The sequence below is a fragment of the Talpa europaea genome, assembly GCF_964194135.1.
Source record: "Talpa europaea genome assembly, chromosome: 15".
NCBI lineage: Eukaryota > Metazoa > Chordata > Mammalia > Eulipotyphla > Talpidae > Talpa > Talpa europaea.
Window position 1 is genome coordinate 21,261,445 of NC_140083.1, and position 23,380 is coordinate 21,284,824.

At 36.0% G+C, this 23,380-nt stretch overlaps 1 protein-coding gene across 1 annotated transcript in view; it reads left to right on the top strand.

Annotated features, from left to right (window-relative positions):
- POC1B (POC1 centriolar protein B) overlaps positions 1–22,501 on the top strand; it is a gene marked incomplete at its 3' end in the record, with an annotated part of 55,639 nt that extends 33,138 nt beyond the window's left edge. Inside the window, exons 9-10 of the mRNA XM_084255466.1 lie at positions 19,158–19,373; positions 22,397–22,501. Coding sequence (XP_084111592.1) covers positions 19,158–19,373; positions 22,397–22,501 — 321 coding nt within the window. The remainder of the gene's footprint in view (positions 1–19,157; positions 19,374–22,396) is intronic.
- Between the last annotated feature and the right edge of the window lie 879 nt (positions 22,502–23,380).

Consider the following 23,380-nt stretch of genomic DNA (forward strand, 5'->3'; position numbering starts at 1 on the left):
GTGTGTTTATAGTGTGAAAACCCAAAGAAGTATTGGAAGCCAAAAAGAAACAGTGTTTAAAGGTGTTTTGGGTTTTTTTATTGTGACTGTTTATTGAAGGAAGGGTTGTTTGTTTTGCTTTTATAATCTCAGGGAAAGTTTCTTTAGAAATTCATTTAATCAAGATGGGATTTAAAAAGATCACTCTTTAAACCTTAGAATGTCAATTTTCTGAGTAGCATGAGAGAAATACTTGGTGAAATACTAGGTGAAAGAAATACTTGGCTTTTCTTCTTCTTTGACTTGACTTAATATTAAGTTGGTTTGTAGATGTAAATGTACTGATAGCTTATCTATGCTCTGATGCCTTCTAACTACAGAAACCCTGGTATATATATAACAGTTGATAATTTTGTGACTTGCAATGTGCCTCTAATGCCAGGCAGGAAATTTGATGTAATATTTCAGGATCAAAATAAGTCATTGCCAATCTGTATTTTTAAAGCTTTTTAAAGCTTTTTTAAAGCTTTTTTTGAAAAACAAAATATAACGGGTTTCTATACAGGATATACTGTCTGCCATATAGACATAGTTAAAAAATGTTGATCTCAAATGTCGCATACTAATTTTCTAAAGGTTATTTAGTTTAAGATTCCATTATGTCTTTTAAAACTCGATCAGGCTTTTGTCTCAACATATGTACTAAGGAGTTCACTATGAGCATTAACCGGAGATCAGGATCCTTGGTATCAGCATCCATGTGGTGACTTGCATGTTTCAGACCCTTCCCACATCTCTGCCTTTTCCCTTCCCAAAGGCATGCAAGACTGGAACTGTTCTTCTGGCTCCTACAATAAAGTTTTTTTATTTAATTTTATTTTTTAATTTTATTTTTATATTCCCCATATAATTGCAACCTCTTTATTTTGACCCCAATCTCTCCTTTTCCCATTCCCCACCTCCCAATAGTGTGTCTCTGGTTCATAGTTGTTTGTTGATTTTGATTTTTTTCAGTTTTTTAATTTTTTAAAAGCTGACTGTAAACAAAATTTATTTTAAATACCCTAGGTTATTAAGATATTTTGTTACCTTTACATAAACTCTATTCCTAGGTTTTCATGTAATAATTTAGTTATTATTTGTCCTGCAAATGAACAAAATGAAATCAATAATCATATCTGGTGTTCTTCCGACTGACAAAGTAGTGGACTCTTTTCAGAGAACTAAAACTGTTCTCATCTCCTCTTGGCACCAGAGTAGAATATGAACTTAATGTATATATGGCTTTCTTTAGAATTAGGACTATATTTGAGGTCAAATTAATTCTTTTTTTTTAATCCCTACGCTCAGATTTATTCTTTACAATAAACTGAGAATTTGCAGCTATATTATAGAAAAATATCAAGGGTCTACAGTCTTTTGTTGCTCCATTAGTCAAAATATCTCAAGTTGCACTGTACGAGGGCATTACTTGAGGTGTTGTGGGGGGTGTAGAGCTGGATGCCCAACCTCAAGAAATTTGCGGCTAGTCACATGGGAATAACAGTAGAATAACAGACTGGCTATTTCCATGTACTAGAAGCCAAATACATGTGATTGTTATATGGAAGGTTGTTAATGGAAGAATTTAGAAAAAAATTACTAACAGGTTAAAAGAAACCAGAAAGCTAGAAGAAAACCTTTGAGCAGTGTCTGACCTGACCAGAGCTGAATAAGACTTTAATAGGGGCAATGCAGGCTGGGAAAGGAAGGCATAAGTATTGAAAATGCATACTACTCTCACACGTTTCTCAATCTAAGGTTATGCACTTACTTTTCTTGACTTTTGAAACATGAACAACAAAAAAAGAAAAATATCTGCCCCAGCAAAGCCTATACTCTGTGTTGCAGTCGGGGAGCAGGGCATTCACAGATCAAACATGGCCTGTGTGGTATAGTGGACCAAAACAATGCACAGTTGAAAAAAATCACTGGGGGCTATGGAAAAAGCGGTACATCTTAGATAATATGGCCAGGGCAAGTCATGTGGAAAATGGCATTTGAGGGCCTCCCCGGTGGCACAGCGGTTGAGCGCTGGGTTGCAAAGCTGCCCACAGCCTCTGCAGCACCGGTTCAATCCCCGGCCACCGGACGAGGGTCCCACATGGAACGCAGAGCTCTCCTGCCGCCCGCTGCTCCCCTCAGCAGTGTACTTGGTCGTTCTGCCTGTTCTGCTCCCCGCTCTGGCTCTGGTGAATTCTCTCACCCTCCCGTGCTTCTGACTGTACCCAGTGCTTGTATAAATAAATACATCTTAAAAAAAAAAAAAAAAAAAGAACTATGCTTCTAAAAAAAAAAGAAAATGGCATATGAGTAAAGAACTGAAAGAAAAAGGGAGACAGTGAGGTACATGTCTGGAGCACACTCCAGGCAAGCAGGAGCAGGAGCACTGCCAGAAGGCCAGTGTGGGAGTGAGCCAGGAGCCATCACAGGCTTCCTTCAGGGGAAGCATGGTCTGAGTTTGGTTTCAGGAGGGTCTCTCTGGCTGCTGTGCTGAGAATCAGTTGGGGATGGTAAAGGGAAGCAAGGAGCTTCATTAGGAAGCTAATGAAATAGACAGGAGGCAACAGTTCCTTGACCCAAGGCGGAGGAGAGGAGGTGGTGATAAGTGATCTGATTCTGGGTGTAGTTTGAAGGAAGAGCCAAGAGGATTTCCTGACAGATTGGATGTCAGCTGTGGGATTCCCTATGTCCTTTCCCCACAGACAGTAAGGTAATCTCAGGGTAGCCCAGAATATCTCTAGGCTCTGAATTGTTTCACTAGAGGGGTTTCTGAAAGAGGAAGAACTGTGGCTTTCCTATCTTCTTTTCTAAGATCAGGAAAGTGATTAGTTGAACTCGTGCAAGAGATACTCCACTGTTCCTGTGACTTTGGGGAAGACATTGGAAAGGCTTCTTCCTATATGTCATTTAGATTTGCATTTTTTCAGCAACCTGCATTGGTTTCATTTTTGGAAAGATTTTGCATTAACTTATTTGTTCAGAAGAAAAGGTTATACACTTTCATGGACAGGTGAGATGATGTATGCTGTCAGAAGGATAACATATTTGCAAAATATATGGACATACAAAGAATAAACTTACAGATACTGAGAGAATATTTCCATGGATGTTGTGGCAACAGTTCGTCCTGGTTACTAGACAACATTGCGTAACTAGCTGAGAGTTATTCCAGTTCCCAACTGCTTATGTAAGCAAAGATTTGGAAAGACTTACTTGAAAGAACACAGTGTATGCGAACCCAAATGTCGCTAAACTAAAATTTATAACTTTGAAAGTGTAAAACGGTAATATGCAATTTATTATTCCCAGAGTCCCCATTTACTTTTTCATAAAAATCATGTTGCACAAATCTCCTGCTTTCACTACTTTTCTGTGTGCTAACAGATGCCTGGATTTAAATAGAGAGAGTCTCTAAATCTGGAGGAAGGTGAGGTTCTTTTTCAAATTTTTAAATTTTACAACAATTTATAAGGTGACATTTGATTTGTAAGGGTAGCGCCTATGACTTTTGAAATCAGATATGTTTGTAACATAAGCTTTAGGAAACAAACACTTCTGTGGTCTCTTAAGGCTTGGGTTCATTGGCCTTGCAGTACCATTATTCTGCCTCTTGTCCAAGCGTAAATGAAATGAGCATAAGCATGTATAGAATCCAAGTTATCCTCTTATTAAAAGAATCTTTAATCTTCATTTCAATGACAGTGAATGTGTCAAGGGGATACAGTAATTTTTGTATCCAGTAATTCAAAAGTTAAATAATTCTGAGAATCTTAGTAGAAGCAAAAGCAGAATTCTTACCAGGGTTGAGAAGTAATTTGGAAACTCTGCCCTTTGAAAGTATTAGTAATAAATTGTCAAAAGCATTTTACAAATGATATACATATAATAGAAGTAAATGAGGAAAAATGAAACATTTTCAAGAGCTCTTACCATTTAGAAATATAAACATACCACAATTATATTTTTTCAGATACAAGATATTTTAGAGATGGAGGAAAAGTATTAAGAGTAGAAAAAGACTATTTCCAAATTAGTTTTATCCTTGCCTTTGAAGTACACCATGACCCATATGTTGTAATACTACTGACAGTTGTGAATGTGATAGCTGACCTTTTAAAAAAAGAAGTGGGGGATTATTAAAATAATTCAACTAAAACATTTTTGTTTGTTAAAAAATATCCACTTTTTTTTAAGATTATGGAGGTCTGGTTTAATGAAATCCTTATCAAAATATCAATGGTATTTTCTTCAGAAATAGAACAAAAGTCTTAAAATATATGTAACTTATAGCCAAAACAATCTTGAGATAGAAATCAAAACTGGAAACTTCACAGGTTCTAAAAAAAAAAAAGATTATGGAGATCTGGGAATCTATAAAATTACTAAGATAATATCACTGTAAAAAGAGATTAATGTTGTGAGTCAGGGACTTTTTTTTTCCTGCCATATAAAATGTACTTTTAAAATAAAATTCACAATAATATTAAATAGCAAGTGTTTGATATAGTTTGATATTGAAAAATTTACTAATTTGAGCTTTATTCCCTTTTACATTTCAAGGATACAGGGAAAGATTTTCTTTTCCCAAATAATACATACTAATTAAACTTTAAAAGTCCTAGTTCAATACTTTATGCAGTGAAATTGGTCCTTACACATGTTGGCAAATGTGATTTAGAACTTAGACTTTAAGAAATATTTTTAAAAGTGACTCTTTAAAGGGTTTTTATAAAACATGCTGTTTGGGAGGTCAATAAATACTTTTTAGAGTTTCCTTTAGAAAATTAGCACATTTCAGGAAACTGAAGATCTGAGAGTTCCAGGTATTATTTCTCTCTTCCACCTTACTTGCAACACTGTCTGAACTGTCTGCCGCCACGATGGCCACTGTCTGGGCCTGGGAATCTAAGTCCCATCCTCAGTTCCCACAGCTGAGGCTGAGGTATGCTGAAAATGCCTGACAGCTCTCAGCCCACACATCCAGTAACAACTGGTTCCTTCCTCTTCCTGTGGAAGAGCAACATCCTCTGAGATGAGAAGAAATGCACCCTAAGGAATGCAAGAACAGCAGTGCGCTTTTCACACAGGAAATTACTATGGTAGCACTCTGAAAGTGCTTGTCTCCTGGACAGTCAGTCCATAATGAGCTTCCTGCTGACCTGGAGGATGACTTACTACAGGGCTAAATGCCACTTATGGATCTGTAGGAGTTTCGTGGAAAACAGTGAACTTAGCTTTCAGCTGTCTGGACATCTGTACCCATCTGTTTTTATTTGGTGCAGCTTACACAATAAACCTAGTTGGTTTTGCTCCTTTATTTAGCCACGTGATTGCTAATTATTTTGATGGAGTAATCATAAGTCTGCTAATGTCAGTATTTCAGCCAGTTCTTTGTGCTTTAGGAAGTCAGGAGACAAAAAATGTTAGGGTTTCAGAGAGATTTAAAACTCATAATCTGAGTGAATTGGCTTTTATAGTCGAGTGATGGTCCTCACCTAGATCTCTCTGTGTCTTTTAATTTGTTTGTTTTTACTTTTTCAGATAGTTAGGCATCTGTTGAAGACATCATACAGTTGCAGAATCACACATCCTCTAGAATGCATAAAACTCTGTTGCTTTAAACCTGTCCTGTCATTTAAAAATTCACATTGACTTGAATTGACTTTTATAATTGCAGAATGTTCTGGTATGATTTGACCTCCCTGCCCCCCATAATTCCTACAGTATTTTCTTTTCCTTTACTTGAGATGATGATGACCACTACATAGCCCAGTTTTTATATCATATGTAATTTTTAAATTGTTTTCCAAACCACTGCACAATTTTGGTAGTTTTAAATGTTTATGGTTGGCAAAATTCCTTTACTTTTCATGTATTTGTTTGGATTCTTTTACTAAAGCACATAAGAATTACTTGTTTGTTTTAAGTTGAAGGGGAGATGGAGAAAGAATTTCAGGCATTTCCTCTTCCTTTTCAGAATGTCTTTTTAATGAACATTCCTTTTCCCTCCTCTGAGCAAACCATCTCAGTGAGGGGCCTCTGTCTAGCTTCTAATAATCCAACTGCTTTCCTTTTCCTTCTTCCTGGAAAGGTAATTGCTTCATACATTTATTATTTCTTCTCACCTCAGAGATCCCATTTGTAGACTTCCAAACCTGTCTTACCAGTTCCCTATATTAAATTCTCTCTGTTAAAATAACTTTCTGTTTCTCTTTTCCTACTCCTTCCTGAGTGATCATCCCAAAGAACCTAAAGAAATAATCAATGGGCCTCCCTGGTGGTCTAGGGCTTAAGTCTCAGTGCTATCACTGCTAGGGACTGAGTTTGATCCCCAGCCAGGGAGCTAATGCACATATGGGCAGCAGATCTCTTCTGTCTCGCCTGCTGCTCCCCTTAGTAGTGTATTTCAGTAAATCTGCCTGCACTGCTCCCCACTCGGTCTCTGGTGAATCCTCTCACCCCCTACACCTGTGGCCTACAGCCCGGTACTTCTGTGCAAAAATAATAAAAGAGTACTAGTTAAATAAAAGTATAACATAGCAATAGATGGAATATGATAGATATTCCATCCATACCAGTTTAATGACAACTAAGTGCAATGTATGTGATTCTGGATTTGATCCTGGGTTGGTGAAAAAATTGCTTTATAGAACATTATTATGACAATTGGCAAAAATTGAATATAATCTGAATATTAGGTAATAGTATCAATGCTAAATTTCTTGATGTTGATAATCATACTGTGATTATATAAGAGAATGATCATGTTCTTGTTATAGGACAGCCCCGATATTGAACGGGTTGCCTGGCTGTGGGTCCTCACCCGCGCGCTTAAAAGGGACTTATTTAATACTCCACTACAGGCACACACAAAAGGTTAATAAAAGGTTTATTTACAAGGGAAAAGGAAATAAGGAAAATGTACAACTCAGGGAGAAAATAGGGAAATAAAGTCTTAAAGAGTCCTACCCAATCCGCCGACCTGGAAACCCAAAAAGCACTCTCTGAGCTGGCTGGATGCTGCGAGCTGGCGGAGAGCCAAAATGGGGGAACCCCTCCAAAGCCCACATGTCTGGCTTTATACCAACCTGGCTGCTTAACCCCACCCTCAGGTCCCAGCCACCTTCCCTTTGGTGGTGATGGGATTTGGAGTTCCAAGTGTCTTTGGCTTTGGCCTGGGGTGGGGGTGGAGTCCACAAAGCCTGTATGAAATTAGCTTTAGGACATCCTTTTCCCCCTAACAATTCCCCCCTTTCACTTTTTGCCACCATTTCCCTGGTGATGAAGATACACATTGTAGTTATTAAGGTAATGTGGCAGGTCATCTACAACTTCTCAAAAGATTCAGGAAAAAGATCTATCTAGATAAATAGCATATGTGGCAAAATATAAACAATTGGGGAATTTGGGTGAAAGTTATATGGAGTCCTTTTAACTATTCTTGCAACTTATAGGTTTGACATTTTTTTAAATAAAAGTTAAAGATTGTATGGAAGAAGTGATTTTCACTTTTTAAAAGATAAACATGATTTTATTTTTAAAATTTGTATTAATATTATATATACATCAAGTGAAAAAAGTATGACAACCAATATGATTCTAATGTTGTGAAGAGGGAGAAATGTATTTATCCATTCTACAGAATTCCTTCTGAGTGTCTTGTATATGTCATGTACTAACCTAGGTATTATAATTTGCCCAAGGTCATACAGCCAGTGACTAAAAAGCCCAATTTTTTCTTTAAAATATTTATTTATTTATTTTGTTGATGAACTGCATGTACGCCAGAAGTATGGGGGTAGGAGGTGGTGTGAGAGGATTCACCAGAGACAGAGTGGGGAGCAGAACAGGTGGATCTACTGAAATACACTGCTTAGGGGAGCAGCAGGTGAGACAGGAGACACATGCTGTGCCGTGTGGGTTAGCTCCCTGGCTGGGGATCAAACTCATTCTACAGTGGTGATAGTGCTGAGACTTGACCCCTAGGCTACCAGGGAAACCCCTAAAAAGCTGAATTTTAAAGCAGTAAGTTTCCTAATTATATAAAAATTATACCAAAAAGCCAGAAAATTTAGAAAACATATTGACACTATACAAAGTACAAGAAACAAAAGATTATTAGAAGACAACTGTTGTTAACGTTTTGAAGCATTGTATCCCAGGAACGGTTTTCAATTACTTGAAGCTTGACACTCAGAGAAGAGACCCTATGTCTGTAGACCCAGACCTTTGAGGGGCATTAGCACCTGGTGCTGCTATATCTGCAGAGGTTTAACAGCTGTTCCTGGGAAGAGGTAGCCAAGAACTGCAAGTGAATAGAGACCAACAAGTCTCCTCTATGTCCTCAAGGCCTCAGGTCTCCCTCTTCTGCCTCCTGTTGCCAGAGCCTAATAGGAAACCAATTAGCAAGAGAAAATTAGAGTTTACAGAGTCCTTGTCTCAGCATCACAAAACAGTTTTAAAGGGTCAGTTTGGAGCCAAGTGACAAATTCTCTGAGAGGAATTCCAGAACTACTGAATTAAAGGATAGGAGCTTAAAAAAAAACAACAACAAAAGACTTCATAAGGGAAAATCACTCTAGAGTTTAGTGAACAATTTATTTGTGCAATTTTCTTTATTGAGATAATTTTGGTTTCAATTTCATTTTCTGTGTTTTGGGTTTTTGTTTTTTTTAGAAAGGATATTTGTGGCAAGAATTGGCTATTCATAAGGCTTCTTTGGTGGTGTTATTGCTATTCGTTCTGGTGCGTGCAGGTATTACTTCCTCTGTGGAACAGATAACATCGGTTTCCATTAGATTTGGTTACAGTGTGATATTTACAAAGTGAATCCTATTTTCCACTGACTTTTATTGTTTAAACTGAGATATGTTTTCTTTGTAAATAGCCTCGGTTTTTTGGGTTTGGAAACCTTGTGGCAAAGTCTCAAAAGCATATCCAAACCCCAAATATTTTTTCTAGTAATTTGAAGTACTTTTACAACTATGTGCCTGTTTGCAGAATCTAGGCCAGCTCCAACTTTTCTTTCTTTTGACATATGCCTCAGATCGTGAATATCCATAGTTCTTTCCATGTTCACAACTCCTCAGACTCAGTTTACCTTTCCTATTTGGGAGGATTATATAATAGTGCTGACAGTGTAGCATTTCATACCTGGGTACAACTTTCAAAGACATTCAGTAGTTCTCTTAGGCAATTCTATATGAAGCTGCATGTTCAGTAAAATGAATCTGTGCCCTACTTTGACCATTCTCTAAGGGTAATATTATATAACATAAATTCATTTTAAATTACATGTTTATCAGGCAGAGACTCATGATAAGTAAATGTTGTTATAAATTCAGAAATATGCATTTTGCAGATAATACTTTAATGAACTTTAAGGATGATAATTAATTATTTTAAACAGAACTGGAAATGCATTATTAAGATAGAGTGAAGAGAGTTATGTGTTTTGTAAAATCAGCTGACATTTTGAAAAATTTGGCTAAGAAATATATTCTCCCAAATTTCTACTTTTAGAATAAAATTCTGTGTACTTTTTGTACAATTCAGTGCACAGTAAAATACTAAAATAATCCAAGATGTTAATGCTATTTAAACGTCATGTTTTTCCTTTTTTCTAGAAATAATTTTGTGTGTGTGTGTTCTATAATTATAAATGCCATAAAATTATGGCTACTTTACATTTTGGGAACTAATGTATGTCAAATAGTCATACCCTTTTCCTCCTACCCCTGAGGAAAAAAAAAAACATATATTTAAATCACATAATTTCATGCAAATGAAAACTTTTAAACTGAGTGTGCTGATTGTTTTACCAAACAGAATTGAGAAGGAAAAAAAAACCTTGAATTTTTAAATAAGTGATCTTTCCCTGTTAGTATATGATAACTTTTAGAGAACAATAATTTTCTCTAAAATGTTATTAATAATTTAATGATGCATTAAAATCCTTTTATTTTTGCTACTAAGTGCTATGACTATTTTTAAGTATTTATTAGTCAAGGGAAATGACATTCACAAGGTTTATATCACAAATTATGTTTTATTTGTTTATTTTTAGGTTTTTCTTTGGCTCTTTCCAAGCAGTTCTCTTGGCAACAGTGGCGTTACTTCTGCCTATCGTGTGTTTCATGCAATTAAACTCTTCTATTATATTCTCCATCATAACTTATTTCATGTAAATGTTATAGCTGCTATATTCAGCCATTAACTTATATAATTTTTCGGACAGTATTTTTAGTTATAATTCTTTTTTTAAACAAGAAAAAATGGATTTTATGAGAATCTAGGCAGTGAACTTTAAATGGAAAAAAAATAAGAATATACTAAAACTTTTTTCATTTTTTTCCTGCTCTATCCCTCCCAAAACTGCTCCTTACACCAGGCTGGGAGATTTGGACTTGATCATAACAACTAGGATTTTTGTCCCCCCCCCCACACACACACACATCTGCCTTACCGCCACTTCTTTAGACCTACCACAAGGGAATCTGGTATTGGTAATACTGGTAGCCCCTACATGGAGACTACGGCCAACCAACTTGTTGAAGTAGAAAGGCCAGTACATGTGGAATCAATTACTCTGTGGCCATAGCTCTGCAGACCCCAAATGAGCACATCTTGGTGGGAACAGAAAATCTCCTGGAGTCCTAATCACAGATGAGCTAAATTTCTGTAAGAGATGAGCTCAGGGCAGTGAACCCTGTGATGTTAGCCCCATCATGAAGGGAAGTGACTCGACCTAAGTCATGGACTGGCTCAGCAGACATTGTTTGTTCATTTCTCAAAAATGAATGTGCCAAGCACTAGGATAGGAGCTTGGGGTTAAATGGGAAGGATGTGTGTGGGTTGTAATGGTAAGCAAAATTCAACATAAAGAGTTACATGGTACAGTGAGAGTATGAATTAGGGGGATTTGACAAAATCAGAAATATGGGTGAGATGGGATGAGAGATGTTTTCCCTGAAAAAAAGATGTTTGAACTGAGATCTAAAATCTTGTTATTCAAAATATGGTCTCTAAATGGTTTGCTTGAGCATCACCTGGTAGCTTAGAACAGGGTCTTAGTCATGGACTGGCTCAGCAGACATTGTTCATTTCTCCAGACCTATTGAACCTACTTGAGCCTGATCTAGAGCAATAGAATAGGGTGTAATGATGAGGAGACTGACCCATGAGAAACTGAAGAGAAAGAGTCAAAAAGATTTGTTACTAATTGTATATGGAGTAGAAGAATGAGTCTAGAATCTCTCTCAAATTTGTCACTACTGGGTAAATAATGGCACTCTTGACAAATATAGGAGAGAGATAGGGCTTGAGTATGAAGCATCTAGTTGAGAAATATAGATGTGAGAATCCTTAATTGATTGTTCAAACCATGACCTCCCACAGAATGATCACTAAACTATAGCTTCTTAGTAATTACAGTAATGATCACAATAAACAGACGATTGACATTCATCTCATCAGGATAGGTCATTACAGGTCTGCTTATTTGAATAATGTTGGTTATTTGGTAATTACTGACTTAAATATGAAGCAGATAAAACTGGTTTTGTAAACAGAAGACCTGCCTTATAGGTGTCAAGAGCTTCCTCTTTAAGAGTTTCATGCTTACTCATGTGTGTGTGTGTGTGTGTGTGTGTGCAGATAAATTATGATTCTTAACCTCTCTTTGACAGAGTTATAGAATCTATTTCATATTCTCTTTGACTTCTGCCATCTGTGAAAAGAATTTTTGTGTTTTGGGTCGTATTGAATGTTATTAATGAACATAATGGCTCAAAAATGAGCCAATTTTCTCCCATGGTAATTGGCAAAAAAAAAAAAGAAGAAGAAGAAAAAGAAAAAGATAGTCTTATTGTCTTTGGTTTCTGAGTTTCTTCCACCAGCAAAATAAGAAAGGAGGAAAGAAACACCTTTTACACACAAAAAATCTAGGCAAGAAAAATACAGTATCTCTGTCAAACAGTATACTATTATCATAGCATCTTATTTTCAATTATTTATAATTCAATACCTGTTACTAATATTCTACTCTTAAGCTGTTCTTCATCCAGATTTTATGCCATAATTTTTCAACGTGGTCCAGTTATATAATCTTTATTGAGGAGTTAAATATTTTAGATGAGATTCATATATTTAAATGCTTAATGTTAGATTGGCTTACATTATTATTATTTGGAAACCCTTTTTTTATCCATGAAAGTAATAGGAACAGGATTTTTAATTGATGTTGGATTTTGCTATTTTTAAAAAGTATTAGATAAATTTTTTTTAGGCAGCTTGCTGAAAAGAGAAACCTTATTTTCTTTTTAAAATTATATCTGAGACTATCTTAATATTTTGTATAAGTAAAAAAATATGTTCATAAAATGAAAATGAAGACAAACTTATAGAGTAGGAGACATACTTACCTGGCAGGGGAGCTACCATGATCATGAGTAGGAGATACAGTAGACCTAAAACAAAGTCAAGAAAGTTTCGTACTAGAATATGTAAAGAACTCAATTATAAGTTAGAACAAAGAAAAGTGGCCCAATTTAAAAATTGACAAAGGGTGTAAATAGGTTATGTGCAGAACATATACATAAAATATGCTCAAGTGTCAGTAACCAAGGAATTGCACACTGACATTATGGACTCTAGACATGATTCCTGCCTATAATTTTGGCAAAATTTAAAATGTCTAACAATCCAATATTTTTGACTTTGTAGAAAAGAGGGAGACTTTCTTCTGCTCATAGAAAAGTAAGTTGATTCCATCATTTTGGATAATTGCTATAAAACTCTAACTTCACTATTCCACTCTAGAGAAATGCTCAAACCTGTATACAGGAGGCATTTATAGAAGTGTTCACTGTGGCATTCAATACTAGTTAACATTAGAATGGATACATAAATTATTGAATGGTCAATCAAGGAATACATTTTGGCAATGAAAATGAGTGAACTGGACTTAAGTGCAATACCATGGATAAATCTAATTGTTGATTAACAGAAAATACCAAAAGGATCTCTGTAATACTATTTTAAGTGATCTAATATATGCAAAACCAATATTTTTGTTTAGGAATATCTACATATGTGCTAAAAGTAAAGGGACATAGATTGGCAGAATAGATACCATATTTATGATGTTGTTATCCTTTAAGAGGGAAAGGAATGGAGATCTGAAAATGATAAACAGTTCATTTAAGGTGAGGAGGCAGAGTTACTTTATTATTCTTTATAGCTTTTCATTGAATTTTTTTAAGCATAGTGGGAACTTTTAAAAAATCAGCTGCTGTTAGATAAAAAGATGATCACTGATTCATTCAAACATGGTAGTGTTGCAGTGAGGTCAAATTTCTTCCTCACTCATGTGTTAATGTTACTTGACTGCCTTTGTGCATGCAAAGGGGCACCTTTCCAAAAGGCAAACAAATGACTTTTTTCAGACCTGTGATGTGGGTGAAACAAAATCAAATATGACTTTACAAGTGAAGCTTCTGTTTTTTCAAAGATGTAATACTTACTTGAATATAAAATACCTTTTAAAAATATCCATCATTGTATAATACAGACTAGTATCTGTCTCCAAATTTAGTTTCTCTCTCCATTTCTCTCCTCCTTCTGCTCTGACCCCATCTTTCTCACACACACACGCACGCATGCATGCATGCACACAAGTCTTTGTAAAACAGAAAGTGAATTATAACTATAAATAGTGGTTTATTTCTGCTTGATATGAAAATGATAATGAGTCCTTTTTTGTACCTTTTTTGAAATGACACAGCAGGATTCAGTGAAGTAATAGCCATTTATTTTTCTTTGAATTTACAGAAAATTCTATTGATGTTATATTTGTCTAACGTTCTTAGAATAACATATACCTATGGGCTTTTTAGTTTAAGATTTTCTCAGAAGAGAAAACACTGATTCTATTTCACTGGTACAAGCTCACCCTCCTCCTTCAGATAATTCTGGTCTGTACTTATCATTAATTAAACAGGTCTGGTGCATACAGTATTCTAGACACAGCACGGGAGATAAGGAGACAAGTCTTCCTTTAAGCAATCTTTAGGTTCTATTGCTAATCATGTAAGAAGCGAAAGATAAAAGGGTATTTTTATATAGATCGTATTTGTCTTCATTGTATCCTACCCATTTATGGCTTCAAAATTAAAAAGTTTTCCTACAACTGAGAATAAAGGTTAAAGGCAAAGACAGTAGATTTGTGGTTTCATCTGTCTTTTTCAAGGTGACTGAATTAATCATTGAGCTTATACTGGTAGCTATCTACTTAGAGGTTGTGATTTTCAAGTCTTCTGACAAAAAATGAAATTTCCAATGTGGTTTGTAGGAAAAAAAATATCAAAGCCCTCTGTAAAACCTTGTCTCCAAAACCTGAAGACTCTCTATGAGAAAAAAAATGTATCATTTCTCCCAAGGGACAAACAGAAGCTTCTCTCTGCTTGGTGGATTTAGTTTGGGATACAAATTTCACATGACATTCTTTGATTTTATCCTAGAAATACCTTTATTCACACTTGATCAGGTAGGTCTGTTTTCCAAGGATACAAAATATACCTTGCAGATATATAAGAGAGAACAAAAGTGGATCTCTCTTTCAGGATCAGCCTTTCGTTCCTAAGACTTAGAAACTGAGAGTGAATCCTGCATTGTGGTCCAGTGACAGCCCCACAGGACCCCCACAGTGTGGGTCTCCACAGCCCCTTTTTCTGTTTCCTGATTACCCCATCCATTCCTTGCTTAACACTGGCTTTTGATCTCAAATAAAGAACCAAAGAGAGGGGAGCTGAGTCACTTCTGAAAGACAGCCATCTCTGTTTCAGAATTCCCAGATGAACTCAATGACTGTCTGAATTCTTTGCGCTGATGGTAAACTCCATGTAAAGCCTCCCACTGTTTGCCTCCCACTTCCTCCAGTCCTCCACTTTGGTAACTCATCAGCCTCAGAAGGGCCTCTAATCTGTTGAGCCTCTTGTCTTTTCACTGCCTGCCCCCTGTGCTTGTATCTCTCGTCTTTACCTGGCTAGTATTCTATGTAGTCCAACATTACAGCCAAGCTCTTGCCCACTGACCTGTTGTACTCACCCCCAAACACTTCAGCTTGGTTTAATTCACTTTTCTGCCTACTTTACTCCTGCACCCAAGCAACTGAATTTGACCAGACACCATTGCTGACTAATTGAGCTTTAAATGTATTTCTACAGCCCTCCAGAAGCCTTGGTTCTGCCTGACTAGTCCACTTGCCAAGTCGTTCCCTTTCACTGTCCTCTGACATCAGTACTTTTTCTACTTCATCTTTTTCACCAGCACACATTTATACTCTATTTCCCATCTTTAAAAATAAGACTTCTGGGGATGAGGAGGGAGAGGGATCAGAGGGTGAGAGGGAGGAGTACAGAGGACTGTGGTGATGGTGCACGGGTGCCTTGGGGAAGGAAACTCTATGGGGACTCAATCTGAGGGGGTCGGGGGGAAACAAATAGTGTTTAAAAAAATTTAAATTAAAAAGTAAGACTTCATTTGACCTTTCATCCCTTTCCAGCTCTTGTCTCATTGCTCTGCTCCCTTTATAGCAAAACTTCTCAAAAGAGTAGTCTGTTTTCTGTATTCATTCCTTCATTTCTTCCGAATCCTCAAAATCAAGCCTTTGTCCTCAGTAGTCAAGGTCCTAGGAGTTCACCTACAGTATGTGTCCTATTGACCAGCTTCTTTTTCTGTGAACTTGTTCCTTACCTGGCTTCTGAGCCACTACCCCTCCTTTGTCACAAGTCACTTTTCCTACCTTCCTGCCTTCTAGAATCTTTGCAACTCTCCTCTTGTTTGGTTCTTCTAAGTATAAAAACTTGTGTTTCTTTGGAGTTAGGGTGTTCGGCATATAGACCCACAGGTGTAAATATTTACATGTTCAACACTCAAACTCCAAGGGAATAGAAGTCATTGTTCTTAGGATCCTTCCAGACCTTGCCCTGTGTACCTCTTCATCTGACTGTTCACTTGTATCCTTTATAAAACTGATGAACACACATATATTCAAATAACTCTAATAACTTTATGACTCTTACCTCTCCACAGAAATATAGAATTATATATTTCTAATTGCACCCATGACTTCCCCCCGCTTGGAAGTCTAATAAGTATTTTAAATTTACCATGCCCAAAATTTATTCTCTACCACTCTCCTATTAAAAATGCATTAATATACTACATTATAATGTAGCATCTCACCAAGCTTTATTTTCTTCATAGCCTATGTCACCCTGATAATCACATCACATTTCTTTATTTTTCCCTACTTCACTCACTGGTATATAACCCCATGTCAACAGGGTCTCTTTTGTTATTTATTCCTTATAGTAAGCAGAATAATTGTCCTATAAAGATGTCCCTGTCCTCATCCCCAGAATCTGTGAGTATGTTTCCCTATGTGTCATAAGTGACTTTGTAAATATGATTTAAAATGTTGAGATAGTGAGATTATAGTGGAATATGGCCCAGTGCCACCACACTGCTACTTCTAAAGGAAAGCGGGAACTAAAGGAGATAGGACCACGGAAGCAGAGAAAGGATGCAGCGAGAGCCAGGGAATGCAGGCAGCCTCCAGAAGCTGGAAAACACAAGAAATAACTCCTCCCCTGTAATAGATCCTTTTCCCAGAGGGAAAGCCACTCTGCCGACACCTTGATTTTAGACCTATAAAACTTGCTTTGGACTTCTGACCTCCAGAACTTTAAGATAATATACTTGTGCTGTTTTAAGGCACTAAGGTTAAAGTAGTTTGTTATAGCACTGTAGAAATCTAATATACTCTTACATCTCCATCATCAGGAATTTTCCTGGCACATAGGTATTAAATGATTTTTTAAATGAATAGTATGTCTTCCTTTCTTTAGATCCTAAATACAGGTTATTGAATCCCTACTCTAAATGTTATCATTGAAAATAAATGATCAAGTTTTTCTTGAAAAGTAATATTTGCTTTTATTTTTGTCCAGGCAAAAGATAAGTTTTTGTTATCCTAGTCTATTTCAGGCAGGCTGTGTGTGTGTGTGTGTGTTTGTGTGTATAATGATTTTTAAATCTCAGAATGTTAGGAATGGAAAGGATTCTAAAGGGCACTCAGTTGAATTTCCTGATCTGATGTTTGTTTGTATATTTCTCACAGTATCCCTGAGAAGTGACCACCCAAATCTATTTTAGAACTTTCATATGGGAAATTCACTTTAGCTAGAGGGTCAAGACCACTTTCGGATAGACTTTTCTCACTTTTACATATCTTGTTTTCTGCCTACATAATTAAAGCAAGAATAGAAAGATATAAATCCAACTGATTTATTTTAACCCATTTATTAAACATATATCTAAAGCTCAGGCATTTACTAAATGTGAAATGCCTACTTTTGCCTTCACGTTTGTCAGAACGTCCTTATACCAAATACATACATCAAATATGCTTTTGGGGGGTAAAATCTGATTTACTGTCTTATACCCTATACAAAAAATAACTTAAAGTGGACTTCCATGTGAACCAGGAGCCATAAAACCCCTCCCTATAAGGAGGCATAGAAGAAAAGACAACAAAAACAAAAATTAACAAATGGGACTTTGTCCAACTAAAAAGCTTCTGCACAGGAAAGGAAAATATCAACAAAATGAAAAGGCAACCTCCTGAATGGGAGAAACTATTTACAAATCATATATTCAATAATGTGTTAATATACAAAATACACAAAGAACTTGTACAACCAAATTTAAAAATTTCATTGAAAAGTGGGCAGAGGAATTGAATCAACATTTTTCCAAAGAAGTCTCACAGATTGCCAACAGGCTATTGAGAAGATGCTTATCATCAGTAATCATCAGAGAAATACAAGTCAAAACCACAATAATGTGTCACCTCACAATTTTCAGAATGGCTATTATCAAAGACAGGAAGAAAATATTGGCAAAGATGTGTGAAAAAGGGAACCCCTGTATGCTATTGGCAGGAATGTAAATTGGTGCAACCTCTATTGAAAACAGTATGGAGATTCTTCAAAAAAAATTTAAATAGATCTTCTATGTGATCCAGCAATTCTACTTCTGGGTGTTTATCTGAAGAAAATGAAAATACCTATCTGAAAACAACCTTATTGTTCATCGTTGGATGAATGAATTTTTTAAAATGTGGTATATATATTCAGCCACAGAAAAGAATGGATCGTGAGATATTTTGCTTAGTGAAATAAGTCAGCTGGAGAAAGACAGATACTATATACCTTCACATATATGTGGAGTCTAGGAATTTTTGTTTGTTTGCTTAAAGGCATAGATACAGAGAACAGATTGGTGGTTGCCAATCTGTTGGGATTGGTGGAGTTGGGTAGGGAGAGTAGGCAAAATGGGTGAAAGGGGGACAAAAGGCAAGAGGTATAGACTTGCATTATAAAGGAATTCTAATTTTCCAGTGTGTGCATTTGTGTGTGTGTGTATATACACACAACATTTTGTTTATACGTTTATTTGTTGGTAAATACTTGGATTATTTCCACCTTTTGGCTCTACAAATAATGGCTCTGTGAACATTGATATACAAGTATCACTTCTCAGCCTTTTGGCTAAGATCAAGTGTGATATACAAGTATCTGCTCAAGTCCCTGCTTTCAATTCTATTGGATACTTAAAGGTAGACTTGCTAGTTCATATGCTAATTCTGTCTTTAACCTCTTAGAAACAAACTGTTTCCAAAGCAGCTGCACCATTTTATATTTCTATGAACAATGCATGGGAGTTACAATTTTCTACATCCTCACCACTTTATGTTTTCCATGTTTTAATAATAGTTTAGTAGATATGACATTGTTTTAAAATTAAGAATTAGACTGCATTTAACAATCTTCTTAATGGTAAACTACTTGATCACTCAAGATATATACAAAGTTTATTTCATTAAAAAATTCTGAATTTTCTCTGTTAACTTTATTTCCATACTATAATTGTAATCTCATAATTTGCTATAGTTGAGAACAAATAATTAAATGGAGACTGGGACTTTAGAAGAGGAATACTTAAAGTATATGTTTGTATAATTTTAAAGTATGGAAAATAAACCTCTTCCTATCTTCTCTATGATATCAAAGACAATGGAAAACACAGTTAGAAATCTACCAGACAAGACTGAAGATATCTGCAGATCTTTCTTGAATCCTTTAATGTCATCGGAATATTCATCATCAACCTTCAAAAAGAAAACAGAAGACATAAGTGACCTCCCTTTTGAGAGTCAGAGAAGCATACCTCTTGCTGTGACTGAGGCTTTAGAGCATATCATGGAACAGCTCAATGTTTTGACACAGGTGGGTTGGTGTGCTTTGCACTTTGGAGTAAGATATACAAAACAATCCTGGTTATAACAGGTTGCGAACTAGCAGAGCAAAGGGAAAACTTTCCTTCCCAGCAAGGCAAACTCAAGATAGCCATCAATCTGGCAGTGCTCTACTGGGCTGCTCTAGCAAGATCTTGCAGAGGTAAGGACAGAGCCCATGAGCACACACCACACACCCCTGCTCGGCTACGTCTGGCACCCAGGGGCAGAAGGAAGCAGTGGAGACTGAAGAAAGCGATGGTACTCCAAGCTATAAACATATTTGATTCTGAGCAGTAATGCTTTCCCCTACTACTCTTTGATCCATTTGTGTTCAGATTGAGACATTATCAAAGAAATATTTGGGGCCATAAGAAAAATGTAATGGTTAACCATTTTCTGGTTAGAATGAGATATTAGCAATGTTTGTAGTTCTTTTACTCTGAAAAGAATTCTGACTGTCCACTATATAAATATTCTCACTTCAGAACTTCTTATATTGATGCTGTGCTCTTCTTAAGGTAATGGTTTTTGCATTCCAATTTTAGTTTTACCTGGTGTTTTGATGCCAGTTTACCATTTATCTTTGCAATGAAGGAATATGTGGATCTTGGTCAGGAGATACAGATATCATTTAAGGGAAGTGGTGTGTTGAAATGGATACACCAAAGATTACTCTCCCAGCTCTGCTGATTCAGTGTTTCCTTAGAGAAGTCTTGTTGTTCCTCCTTGATATATAGAGAAGAGGGCACCAGCATTTGTCAGAACAGACTGTCACAAAGTCTACAGAAAGAGAGGCTATGATGTGAACTAGAGAGCTGTCCATTACTTCTCCAAAATAAATATTTCAAGTTGAAGTAACTCTTGCATAGAAATCATCTAATTTTGTTTTCAACCCTGACTCTGCATTTTAATCACCTTGGGTTCTCTGGAGAACCCAAGGTGAGAATATCAGTCTGAAAGCAGTTTATAGGATTCTGATTTACACCCAGGCTTTAGTTCAATGAATATTTTTTACCCTGTAGACAACATTTCAGGGCCTTATGTGTGGTTGTAGGCCTCCTTCATATTGTGGGAAAAGACTGTGAGAACTTGGAGTCATCATAAGTTTTGTTCATTGAAAATTGTATTAAAATCACTAATTTTCACTTTGCAGTATTGTTCTGGAAGTGACCTTCTCTTTATTTATGAGACATTTCCTTCCTTTAAAGGCAGTTCCCCTTTCAACTTCATGACAAATTTGGCTTTGATTGTTGTGTTTCCTATATTGCCATTGCTTCCCTACCTGCAGTGTTGTTACATTTGATGCTGGGTCCTCGGTAGAGCCTCTTCCAAATGAACCTTTACATTCTGCTCTTTCAGCTTTATGGCCCATTTCTCCACCTTTTTACCAGATTCACAGTTAAGTGAATCACTTTAAATGTTATTGCATGTCTATGATTTTTATTTTGAATTTTATTTTGAATTTTTATTTTTTATTTTGAACTTTGGAATTTCAAAATTTATTTTGAATTTTGAATTTATTTTGAATTACGTTATGAAAGAAGTTAAAAGCAGACACAGAGTACACTGCAAAATGGGAACAGTAAAACTGGACAAGTAGCAAGTGAAATAAGTATGTTCAAATCTTTAATTATAATTATAGATAACTGAACATCTAATTCAGTTGCAGTGTTTATAACCATCTGTACTGAGCTATAATTAGAAATAAATTAAAATGAAATTACCTCTTAGATGACAAATGGAGTTAACCAGTGTGAAATGTGTTGATAGTATGCATATCAATAGCTTTAGCCAGTGGAATTGTAATAATGTCTGCAAAGTATCTATCAAAACGCTGGACCCATAGTAGGCACCCATAATGATAGCATCACTATTACCTTTAGTTAGTCATGATTTATGGTATGGCATAGGAAAATCTCTCAAATAATATTTTAAAGAATTGGTTACCTTCAGAGGATGATAGAGAACCAGTTCATTCTCTTGAAACTTGGCTGAAACAGTAAAACATCTATCTATTCTGTCTTTCCTCTGTGAACTAAATAGTAGTTTACAAAATACTAGGGTTACTAAATAGTAGCTGAGGAAAATTTCTTTTATTTCTAAATTATACCAACTAATAAATTTTTTTAATGATGGTATTGAAATATAATCATTTGTAATCCACAAGAATTAATAGAGTTAGGCATGGAATAACTATTAACATCAGGAAGAGAACCAGACCTTTCTAATGTGCTCTCTACGGAAGGAATAGATGCAGCTATAGTCAGAGGAGTCTAACCTGTTCTTAGTCATCCTTTAAATCCCGCTGACCATTTTCTGTAAATATAAAGGACAGAATAAACTGAATTGCACCCTGAATGTGCTGTCCCGAAAATCTAGACTTGTGGAAATGCTACAGGTCAAATGGTCAACAAATTAGAAAGACAGGGAGAGGGTGATAATTTGTCCATTAAAAGAGACTTCAATTATATATCAAATCTTAAAAATGGGTAGACAAATTTTATTGTGTAGGGATGTACACCTAAATACAAAACCATGCAGAAACTCAAGCACATCATTACTAGAATGGTCAGCATAGTGACTATTATGGCGGCTGGGCAGGGCTGGTGATTCTGATAGGCACATGGAAGGCACTCTGGGCTGGCTGTCAGAGTTGACTATTAATTATGGTGATTTTATCATGATAACGTATTAAGTGACTTGTGTTGTATGCAGCTTCCTGAATTTGTTATATTTTAGAATATAAAGCTTTTTTAAAGATATAAAAGACTAAAGATGGAGGTAGTCAATGTCATAAACAATCAGATCTCGCAAATCATGTATGTGTATGCGTTTGAGGGGTGGGGAGGGTGCAGATCCAGAAACAGCAAGTTCTGGGACTCTTTCTTGTGTCAAATACATGGCAAATGGGTGAATGTTCCAGTTCTAAAAATGATCTCCTAGACAAGATTATCATCATTGTCCTCACCACTGGGTCACTAGGTATTGATTATTTTGTCCTCCTCTCTGCAGACTGTTTCAATCTTGGAGCAGCGACTGACTTTGACAGAGGATAAGTTGAAAGACTGCCTTGAAAATCAGCAAAAACTTTTCAATACTATCCAACAGAAAAGTTGAATAGAAAACTGAACAGACTCACAATAAACGAACACGTGTACATATATGTGCAGGAGGGCAGAGCAAGATGACTCATGCAACACAACCATGTGCTAATTTCCACAGCCTTTCTTAAAAGGGTGAGCAGCAGAACAAAAGGGAAACAAGGCATAATTAAGGATGAATTTAAGCACACAGATCAATGTCAAGGGTAAATTCAGATAATTACCACTTCCATTGCAGAAATAAAATGATAAACATTCAGTGGACTCTATTTTCCCCCAAATTATTTTAAATGTCAGTTTTCAGGTATAGTCCATATTCTGCTAGGAAAGTAACCAAATCTCAGCATTTCATTGTTAAATCATTTCAAATTAACCTTGTTCAGGTAGTTCCTTAAAACAATGTATTTCTTTAATATATAACACCCGTGCAGTGAAATAATTCATTTACCTCTAAGACAGCATCCTGTGGTGAGATGAGTTCATGATTTGACTTGTGTTTCATTCAGTCAAAAAAAAAAAATTATTCTTTCTTGCCAGTGTCATCAAAAATGATCTTATAAAATTCATAAGCACAGAATTTGCACAGCAAGAATACACTTATTTCAACCAGCAACAGCACATATATAACTTAGGGCAGAGGGTTTTTATTTAATTTGTGCTGTCTGTTGCTTTTCGCCTTTTACTGACCTGAAAGAAAATGATGAATTAGAACTATGTGAAGCACACATGTCTTTTCTTTTGTAGATGAATGAACTGAATGTGATGTAGGTTGTATCTCACCCTGTGATCCTACTTCACAAAGATTACGTTAATGTGATTTCAGTATGTTCAAAAGCCGGAATGATACAACAGTGGTATTTAAAAATACACGCACATGTATCTTTACTTGCTTCAG